General features: G+C 52.2%; 1 protein-coding gene across 6 annotated transcripts in view; it reads right to left on the bottom strand.

The window, feature by feature from the left end:
* Positions 1-6: 6 nt before the first annotated feature.
* The window catches only part of Mthfr (methylenetetrahydrofolate reductase), an 18,038-nt gene continuing 7,338 nt past the window's right edge, over positions 7-10,706 (bottom strand). For all 6 annotated transcript variants that reach the window (XM_029476590.1, XM_021161395.2, XM_029476589.1 and 3 more), the window contains exons 5-12: positions 9,324-9,517; positions 5,941-6,191; positions 5,562-5,696; positions 5,281-5,461; positions 4,864-5,046; positions 3,891-3,992; positions 2,514-2,633; positions 7-2,246 (exon numbers count right to left, since the gene is read on the bottom strand). In XM_029476590.1, coding sequence (XP_029332450.1) covers positions 2,031-2,246; positions 2,514-2,633; positions 3,891-3,992; positions 4,864-5,046; positions 5,281-5,461; positions 5,562-5,696; positions 5,941-6,191; positions 9,324-9,517 — 1,382 coding nt within the window. In that variant the 3' untranslated portion in view covers positions 7-2,030. The remainder of the gene's footprint in view (positions 2,247-2,513; positions 2,634-3,890; positions 3,993-4,863; positions 5,047-5,280; positions 5,462-5,561; positions 5,697-5,940; positions 6,192-9,323; positions 9,518-10,706) is intronic.

Here is a 10,706-nt window from a genome sequence, read left to right as displayed (position 1 = left end):
ACTCCCCACACATCCTATGTATCCCTTGGCTAGCTGGAGGACTCCCCACACATCCTATGTATCCCTTGGCTAGCTGGAGGACTCCCCCACGCATCCTATGTATCCCTTGGCTTGCTGGAGGCACTAACTACTAATTGCACCTCACGCCCAAAGCCTTAGGGATGGGCTCAGGTGTGCTCACCTATTAACATTTCTTAGATGATGGCCCCTTGTCATATCTCCTTCACCCTGGGGTGGCAGCAGAAGGGCCAGGGCTGACAGGATGGCAGAGGGTCTTTTCTATCAACTCTCTCTGTAGCTCAGACAATGGCACCTGGAACCGAGGACATGGCAGAAAAGGGTCCTTCAGCTCCGGGTGGCTCAACAGCTACACCAGAGAGAAGAGAGCTGGGTCCTTTCCCAGGTAACTTTACCTCGTTTCAACCAGCCAGCCTTCCAAGACCAGTGCCACCTACAGGCTGAGCCAGGGAGAGGGGAGGGTGTCCCTGCTCACCACCCTGTGCTATCCTCATTCAGTTGAATTGGCCATTGGTTACAGAGCACACAGCCTGTACATTAGAGCCCTTGACAGTGGCCTCAAGCCCAGCTAAGTATCAGTTTCACTCACTCAGAGAACCAGTCTGTTTGTGGCAGTGGCTCCCCGTGCTGGTCCTTGCAGGGCCTGCGTCCAAAACAGACGTCTTATTTGCAGGTCACGGGGCATAGCTTCCCAGGTCACAAGTCCAGTCTATTCTGAGCCTAGATATTTGGGCAGAGACAGGGTGGGCTGGCTGCCAGGGCAGAGGAAAGGGCCTCTGGTTGAGACACACAGAACATGGCTTAGGTGTCAAGTCTGACAGGCCCAGTACAGACCCTGGAGGGAGCCTGAGACAAGCAGTACTTCCTGCCCTGCCTCCAGGCCTTTGAAAAGTGGCACCAGCGTTTGGTAGCCAAGAGCCCATGAGAAGAACTAGCAGCAGCCTGTGCTCCTGGAAACAGTTTACAGTGGCTCAGGTGTAGCAGGCATGGGGTGAGTAGGGCCCAGCAGCAACTATGAAATATTCCTGAGAAATAAGAGAACCAAGCTCAGCCTTCCGAGGGAGGGGCCAGCGCCTGGAGCTCTGGGACAACAAAAGGACCTCCTCCTCCTGGCTGCTTCTGCTCATTCTCTCCGAGGCTGCTCTCCACTGCAGTCACCCAGGCCTGGGAGACGAGGGGAGGAACCCCCTGCTCTCTCTAAGTTGCTCTACGGACCGCTTTCTCCCATTCCCTGACTCAAACAAGACCAGCAGGCTGGGAGCAGTCATCTGTGCCTGCCAGTCACTGCCCCAGGCAGCCAGGCCTGAGGGCTGACTGGGGAGGAGTGCCAGGGACAGCCCCTAGTCTAGGCCCAACAGAGAAGATGGTGCAGCTGGCAGGAGAGTCTGCTCAGAAGCAAGGGAGCAGGCTGCATACAGCCACGGGAAGAGCTGGGCCCTGCTCAGGTAAATCTTGTTAAGAGGACAGAAAACAAGGCCAAGAGCAAGCCTCCATTGAGGACAGAACGCTTTTAACCCTTAAGGGGCACTTTCTTCCCAGCCACAGAACAGACACAACCAACCTTCCGCAGAGGCAGCACCTCCTGCACTCTTTGGCCTAAGATGGCAAGAAAGGCTGTGTTACCAGCCAGGCGTCTCTTGGGGACCTGGTGTGTAGTACTGCTGAGTAGGGAGGAGGTTTCTGTACCCTCATTTGCACATCTCTTCCTACCTCCTTCAGTATTTCACAGTGCCTACTGTCTGTCTCACATAGACCCCAGGTCAAAGTTCACCTCCTAGAGGCTGCCTTGATGCAGTGGCTGGGCAATCTCTGGTCTCCTCCCCCTGAGGATGGAGGCGCTTGCCACAGCAAGAACATGGGCTCTGGGCTTGAGCAGAGAGCATCAGCCTCCTCGATGGGGCATCTTAGGTCCAGCCAGTGCCGGGACGCTTCCTGCCAGTCTAGCTGCCATTATCCTGTGTAGAGAGATGAGGGAGAGGGGCTCCAGGTGAGGAAGATACTGGGATGCAGGCTCACGAAGCCTGTGTCTCTCTCTCCGTGGGATGCCTGTTGAGCAGCTCAAACGTGTCCTCCACCACCTGCCACAGGCAGCTGTCCAGTGGGAACTCGTTGTCTACCAGGTTGACCAGGAAATAGTTGTCATGGATGTATTGGATGATCATGCGGGACGGCGACTCCTCCTCGTATAGCTTGCCCCACTGCTCGATCCACAGGGCAAAGGCCTCATCCTACGTGTGGACAGAGACACATGAGCAGGGTCAGCACAGCTGGTACCTTCAGGTCTGGGCCCCTGCTGTCTCCCTGCAGGCCACCCAGGGAACAGCAAGACAGAGCCACTCCAGCTAGCCCAGAAATAAACACCACGTGCTAACATACGGCCTTCGGGACCAAGTCTATCCTGCCTGGGGTATGGTTTTCAGCTACGTGTTTGGGACTATTGTCTGGCCAGGGCTCTCACGGTAGCCAGGGTCCTCCACTCCCTCCCACTCCCTTACCTTCCAGAACATGAAGCTGATGGGGTCCACCACAGTAGGCTGGATGATCTCTCGACCTGGGAAGATGCCCCACGTCACGGCATTGGGCTGCAGCTCAGGGGCATTAGTGATGTTCTCTCCCTGAGAACAGAGGTAGGGCTGAGGCAGGGTGACAGCAACCTCCTACTGCTCATATGCCCTCCTGGTCTGCCAAAACCCATCACCCTCTGCTTAAATCAGAGCCTAGAGGCATCCTGACTGAACTTCTATTCTGCCTTGCACTTACACACACACACACACACACACACACAAGGATTTGCTTCTAACCCAGGCTGGCCTTGAACTCAGATCCTCCAGCAATTGGCTGACCTAGTGCTGGGGTTACTAGGCTTTTCTGCAGTACAGTAGCAGCCCGGCTTTCTACCTGGGCCACAAGGGTCCCCACGCGGTCCCGTGGTCCTTGCCACTCTCCTAGTTGCCTGCTGTGATCTTTGTAAAAAGAAATAGAGGTGCTGGGCAGTGGTGGTGCACATTAGTCCCAGAGGCAGGTGGATCTGAGTTCAAGGCCAGCTTGGTGGTCTGCAGAGTGAGTTCCTGGACAACCAGGGCTACACAGAGAAACCCTGTCTCCAAAAAACAAAAACAAAAAACCAAGAAAAAAAAAAGAAAGAAGGAAAAAAAGAAAAAAAGAAGTGGAGCCAGGCACTGTGCCCTGTGGAGGAGGGCTCCCTTTGCTTTTGGTAGTCTCTAGGCCTCAGACAGGACAGCAAGACAGCCACCACGTCCTGCCGTCTGCAGTTTCTCCACAGGCAGTGCAGCGCAGAGCCTCTCCTCCTGCCTTCTCTCCAGAATGCCCTTTCCTTAGTCTTTGTCCTTACAAAGATTCAGACCAGGGCCTGGGGACGTGGTACAGTGGGTAAGAGGCTTGCTGCACATGTTTGGATCCCAGCACCCATGTAAAAAAAGCTATGCATGGCTCTGCATGGCTCTGCATGTGCCCGTCACCCTAGCACTGGTGATCACAGCTCTGGGTTCAGTGAGAGATACTGTCCCAAGGGAATAAAGCAAAGAGTGACACAGCAGGATACCAGACATCCTTCTCTGGCCTCCATGCATGTGTGTGTGTGTGTGTGTGTGTGCACATAGAAACCCTGTACCTCTCCAGTGAGACATCTCTCCTCTGGAGCCTGTAGCATCCTACACTGAATCTGCCTTTCCTACTTACACAGATTTGTCACGGCATATATTCATCTACCGCACAGTCTGGGGGCCTGCCTCCATCTGGTCTGTCTGTCTTGTACAATATGTCTGGCTTAGGCTGGGCATTTGAGGACTGTCAGAATAAATGTAGGTGTTTTCAAGCCTTGCTTCCGTCTAAGCCGGAGGGAGCTGGCTTACCTTCACGTCCACGATGTGGTAGTTGACCCGCAGCTCGTATGTCTTCAGCACCTGCAGAAGCGCCTCCACAGTTTCACGGGAGGTGAAGAATTCGAGGTAGGCCTGAGGGAGAATACACCCAACATGTCAACCCCACTACTTGCCAGGTTCTCTGCCTTCTCAGCCTGCTCCAATCTGTCTCCACATCTGACTAGATCTGCCCACGCCACCCCTCAGCCAGATGCCCGTCCTCCTAGCCATCCAGGGAGAGGACCGTCAAGAAAGTGTGAGACAGTGAAGGCTTTGGGATTAGAGGTGGCACTGCAGACCGTGGAGTTGGGTGGATGCAGAAGGAAAGAGGCGTCTCTGTGTGGAGTGGTCCAAGTGGTGGTACAAGCTACCTCTCCCAGCCAGCCACTAAAGAGAAGCCTGTTAGGAGCTGAACAGAGGCAGCCACTCTGACAAGCTTAGCATGAGGGAGGGGCCTGGCACATGCCAGACTCCCCCAACTATTGGATGAGAACAACACCCATAGGGCTGGGCAAGGTGCTTCCGTCTGCAGAGGGCCTCTGCCTTCATTCTTTAGAATGAATTCTTTACCCATTTACCCAGAGGAGGAAGCCAGGTTTGGGGTGATACCAAGGGAAACAGCAGAGGTCACACCTAAATTCAGGTCCTCCGAGTCCAAGGCTACAGGCCTTGCTCAAGAGTAATTTAGCTCTAGCGGGGCTGGGACTAAAGTCAGTCTCGTTAGCGGTCAGAGCTCCTGGGAGCTAACTATTTGTTCTTCCTCCAGGCAGACCTTGTCATATTCTTTATTTTATTTTGCCCCAGAATGTAAAATACCCCCTCGCCCCATTTTATAGGACAAACTGGGGCTCACAGAGCCTGTTACTTGCCCTGCTCTATCGTCATTCAGAATGCAGGGTCGGGGGAAAGGCCAGGGATCTGTGTCAGTCCCTGGGGATATCGAGAGTACTGCATCCTACCATACCTTCTGGAAGACATAGCCCCCACTGGGGCCCCAGCCCACAACAGGGTCTGAGGATGGTTTTGCGTTGATGTTGGGCTGAGAGTTGATGGTGAGGATGCCCAGCCTGTTCACGCGGAGCAGCTCTTCCTTCATCAGGCTGGTTTCCGCTGCCAGGGGTTCATCGTTCCAGGGCAGGCAGGTTACCTGCAGGGCAGGGTGCGCTGAGCCATGGCAGCACTGAGTCTGGGACTGGGCCGTTTCCCCTTTGTACAGTCTCTCTAGAGACCCAGCTGTCTCTCTCTCCATGGGCTCCTAAGTGGGATCTCTTACCCTGCCTCCTTCACCTGAGGTGCACATCTCCAATAGGGGAGATAGCTCAGCCCCAGGTCCAGCCCAAGGCTGAGACAAAGCTGGTCCGTTCCTCCTCACCCCACTCACTCTGTAGCCATGGCGATTCGGCTCTCCAGAGAGGTAGTGTTCAAAGACTTCAAAGACACTCTCTTCACTGGTGAGCTCTTCACCCCACATCTTCAGCAGCTCCTCCCTGGGGGACTTGCTTTTCAGGTAGAAGAGGTAGTAGTCTTTCAGCTCCCCAAAGGCTGGTGAGGAAGAATTACCCCTGGCAGGAGTATAAGGGACAAGGCACTTTGTTGTAAGTCTTGTCCCTAATTCCACCCAGGCACCAGCAATTCCTAACAGGGGGTGGCTTCTCTCCTCACCAGCGGCCGTTAGGAAACTCATCCCAGTCCTGTGTGCGGTAGATGTAGCTCTTTGGTCTGGAGGCCCAGAAGATGGGACGGACATCTTCCTCCCGGCGCTTGGGATGCGCACTGACAGCCCAGGGCAAGGGACGCCTGGTGGGAAGGAAGAGGGAAAAGACAAGGGCTTAGGTAGACTGAGCTAGAGGAGCCCAGCAAGCCCAGCCACTGCGACCCCACTCGCTCTCAACATTAATTACTGCATGTGGAAGGTCTCTCTGAGGTGGAGGCTGGAACTGGGTGACCCTGATGGCACCTGAGGGCATCCCCGGTGTATGGTTGGTGCTGCACCTGCGCGACTCTGACTCCCATGGGTATGCCTCCAGCTTCCACCGCTTACCTGGGGTCCTCGGTCCACATGCCCAGTTGCTTTAGCACCTCCATGGTGGCCACCTCGCGGTTGAGGGTATAGAAGTGGAGGCCTGGCACCAAGCCACTGTCCAGCAGCTCCCGGCACAGGCTCACAGCCAGCTCAATGCCGTAGTTGCGGATGGCAGCATCGTTGTCTTTGATGGGCTCAATTACATCCTTGATCTTCTGTGGCACCTCCAGCTTGGACAGTTTTACAAGCTGCCGAAGGGAAGTGTAGCCCTGTCCAAGACACAAGAGGCATGGGGTCATCTCTGGCCTTTGTTCCACTTTATCTCCTTCCTGGTCTTTTGGCTAGTCAGTTTCATGGGGAAGGGCCTGGGAGAGGCAGGTGGTATTGCAAGGCAGTGCTTGGCCCGCCCTACTTTCTCTCTCACTTGTAGAGTCTGGGAGTGGCCTGCTGCATTCCTGCCATCAGCCCAAGCCAGTCCTTGAGCTCAGCATAGCAGTCACCTAACTCAGTTACTCCTAAGCCTCACCAGCCAGGCATCTGCCAAACCAAAGGTCCCACCTCAGGCATCTGCCAAACCAAAGGTCCCACCTCAGGTCCTGTCTTAGTGAGGGCTTCACTGCTGTGAACAGACACCATGGCCAAGGCATGACTTATAAAGGACAACATTTAATTGAGGCTAGCTTACAGGTCTAGAGGTTCAGTCCAGTATCATCAAGGCAGGAACATGGCAGACATGGTGCAGGAGGAGCTGAGAGTTCTACATATTTATCTGAATGCTGCTAGCAGAATACTGACTTCCAGGCAGCCAGGAGTAGGGTCTTAAAGCCCACACACATAGTGACACGCCTACCCCAACCAGGTCACACCTACTCCAACCAGGTCACACCTCCAAATAGTGCCATTCTCTGGGCCAAACATATACAAACTATCACATTCCACTCCCTGGCTCCCATAGGCTTGTTCAAACACATGAGTCTATGGGGGCCAAACCTAAACATAATATAAAAGTACATTTAGTCCAACTTCCAAAGTCTCAATAATGTTAAAAGTCCAAAGTTCAAAGTCTCTTCTGAGATCCATCCAATCACTTTCCTGTCAAGGCAAGACAGGAAACCAGCTGGACAAACTCCAAACATCCCCATGTCCGATGTCAAAGTGGTCTCAGATCTCCACTCCCTTTTCATCTTTGTTGACTGCAACAAACATCTTTCTCCTGGGATGGTTCCACTCCTTGTTAACAGCTTTCCTTGGCGGGTATCCCATGGCTTTGGCATCTTTAACATCTTTCGATCTCCAATGCAACTTCAATGTTATAGCTTCTTCTTTCAGTATCTGGGATCCACACTTAATCTTCTGGGCTCCAGCAAAGGGCAGCATCACGTCTCCAGCTCTGCCCTCTGTAGCACTCTTAAGCTCAGGTTGATCCACTCCACTGCTACTGCAGTTCTTGGTAATTATCCCATGGTACTGGCATTTCCAATACACTAGGGTCTTCTGCTGTAGCTAGGCTTCACCAATAGCCTTTCAGGCTCTCTTCATGATGCCAAGCCTCGGCTCCTTTGCATGACTCCTTCAGTCCTGGGCCATCAACTACAGCTGAAGCTGCACCTTCACCAATGGCCTCCCATGGCCCCTCACAGTGGTCTTCATGACCCCTTCATGCCTTCAAAACCAGTACCACCTGAGTGATTCTTACACATTACCAAGTCCAGCAGCATAAGGTACAACCTTGGCTATCTCTGGAACACAGCTTCTTTGTGCTCTCAGAAAATGTTTCTCAGAAGTTTTCACCTCAGTGATGCTGATCTCTTTTTAATCACCACTGAGTTCTTAGCCCAGCTGACCAGCATCAGTCCCAGTAGTCCCTTTTATTCTGGACTCTAAAGCCAGAGCCATGTACCAAAGCTGCTGAGTTCTGCTGCTTGCTGGGACTGGAACATGGCCTCCTAGTTCTATTACATTATCACCAGTTTTCTGTTTTCCAACTCCCTCACTGCCTAAGCTTCATAGACTGACTTTGAACTCAGGGGTCTGCATGCCTGTCTCTTAAGCACTGGGATTAAAATGTGGTTCACCACGCCTGGGTTTAAGTTTTTCTTCACCTAGAACTTGTTCTGCTCTAGGATGGCCTTGAACTCAGAGATCTGCTTGTCTTTGCCTCCTTGTATTAAAGGCTTACACTACCATGTCTAGACCTAAACTTGCCTGGGTGGGATCTTGCCCCAAGGTCACGTCTCCCTTAATAATGTAATATCTTTGAACATAAGATTCAGCTCCACTTCTCCTCTTGGTGTTCCTTTAATACTCAAACTATATATTTTATATTTTTCCTTTCTCTGTTTGCTACAAATGCTCTTCATCGGACTTAACCAAAGAACAAAGTCTCTGTTGGGCATTTTTGTGACTTCCTTTGTCAATGCAATTAATCGGAGTCTCTTCACTTGGTCTCAGGCAGACTCTTGAGACAAGGGCAAAATGTAGCTACATTCTTCACCAAAATGCTACAAAAGCAGTCTCTAGGGCCCATACTGAATTCTCCACTGAAACCTCTTGGGCCAGGTCCACGCAACTGAAATCACTCAGTAACAGCCTTTCATAGTCCTACTAGGATAGCCCCACTTAAAGCATTCCACTGCTTTCCAAATCCAAAGCCCCAAAATCCACACTCTTCCAGACAAAAGCATAGTCAGGCCTATCACAGCAATACCTCACACCCTGGTACCAACCTGTATCTTAGAGTTTACATTGCTGTGAACAGACACCATGACCAAGGCAAGACTTACAAAGGACAACATTTAACTGGGGCTGGCTTACAGGGTCAGAGGTTCAGTTCAGTATCATTAAGGCGGAATAGGCAGGCACAGTGCAGGAGGAGCTGAGAGTTCTACATCTTCATCTGAAGGCTGCTAGTAGAATATAAACTTCCAGGCAGCCAGGAGTAGGGTCTTAAAGCCCATGCACACAGTGACAAAGCTACTCCAACCAGGTCACACCTCCTCCAACAAGGCTACACCTCCAAATAGTGCCACTCCCTCAGCCAAGCATATACAAACCATCACAGGTTGTCACATCAGATTGCCTAGATTCTGGAGTGGAGTCTGGGGACTCAGAGATAGAGAGTCTCATGGAGGCAAGGCTGCCTCAAACTCTTGCTCCTCTTCTAGCTCCAGAGTGCTGGGATAACAAGTACATCAGGCTCGGCTTAACCAAAACTCCCGCTCAAGAGTTAATAACTGCTCTCCATACAAGCCCTTTACAGACGACACCATTGCTGTCCAGGGGTGACAGATGAGATGACCAAATGCAGCCTGTGGACAATCCCCAACAGGCACTGAGCATCACTGAGGAAGGACTTCCGCATGCACTGGAAGGAGGGGATCAGGTCCTCCCAAGCCCCTCACCTGAATAGGGAAGATCCCAGGCAGGACAGGGCAAGAGATGCCTATCTCTGTGCAGGCCTTCACAAAGCTGAAGAAGGTGCTGGCCTCAAAGAAGAGCTGAGTGATAATGAAGTCGGCACCTGCAGATACCTTCTCCTTCAAATGCTTCAGGTCATCCTCGAAGCTCTCTGCATCGGGGTGGCCTCTGGGGTAACCTACCAGGAGGAGACAAGAGAGTAGGGAGGCTGGTCTCAACCTACCTGCTCAAGGAGTGAAGACATCAGAGAGCCCGGGGCCTGAGCAGTCCTCAGCCCAGGCACTGTATGCGGTCTTCCCAGAAGCAGTTTGGACAGGTGAATTGTGGGTGTCCAAGCTACTGCTGTGTCACAGACCCTGTGGACAAGCCTCTAGGAGAGGGGTAGACTGTTTCAAATGCTATACACTGTCCTGTCTCACTCAGCTAGGCAAATCAGGTCAGACCTGCACTTTGTGGCCACAGACAAGACACTGAATACTAACTGTGCTGTTTCTAGGGAGCCAGATATGACTCTGAGCATTGGACCTAAGGAATTGGTTCATGTGGATTTTTTTGGTTTTGACTGGGGATTGAACCCAACATCTTATGCACGTTAGGCAAGCATTCTTATGTGTGTGTGTATGTTTGAGACAGGGTCTTATTATATAGTTATGTAGTCTTGACTGGCTTAGAACTCTGGAGACCAAGCTAACCTGAATTCAAAGAGATTACCTGCCTCTGCCTCCCAAATGCTGTGCCTAAAACAGCACCACACCCAGCCTTAACAGTATTTTTTTTTTTTAATTTTTAAAAAAAGTACGAGCCGGGCGTGGTGGCGCACGCCTTTAATCCCAGCACTCGGGAGGCAGAGGCAGGCGGATTTCTCTCAATGATTAAACTCCTTAGAAGCCTTACCCAGGCAGAAAGGCACAGCTTTGTGGCAGCCTCAGTGGGGGTGGGGAGGATAAGGGGCGGAGAAGAGCCTTACCCAGGCAGAAAGGCAGGAAGGCACAGCTTTGAGGCAGCCTCAGAGTGGGGGAGGGGGACAGAGAGGGTTGGGGGAGAGGCAGAGATAACCCTCTGGCTGAGCTCCACCAGGAGCAGAGCTAAGCAGAGAGCCAGCCTGAAGCCAGAGCAGTCCAGGAGCTAAGCTGCTTTCCTGTGATAAGGTCAGGGTTCTTAAGAAACCACAGTCACCACGGGTAGATAGGGAAGACTATTGTGTGGAGCTCTTTCCAGTGGGGAGCTTCTGAAACCACACAGTTAAGCAGTTTGAGCATCGCCAGGCAAATCCATATGGGCCCACAGCTGGGCTGCCATCACCTGCTATGATCTTTTCTTGCCATGACCAGCTTGGTAGTTTAAAAACGCTTTTTAAAAAAAAAAAA

Source organism: Mus caroli, chromosome 4, assembly GCF_900094665.2.
Source record: "Mus caroli chromosome 4, CAROLI_EIJ_v1.1, whole genome shotgun sequence".
Lineage (NCBI taxonomy): Eukaryota > Metazoa > Chordata > Mammalia > Rodentia > Muridae > Mus > Mus caroli.
Note: the sequence above shows the minus strand (reverse complement) of the source record. Positions and strands in the feature narration are given on the sequence as shown.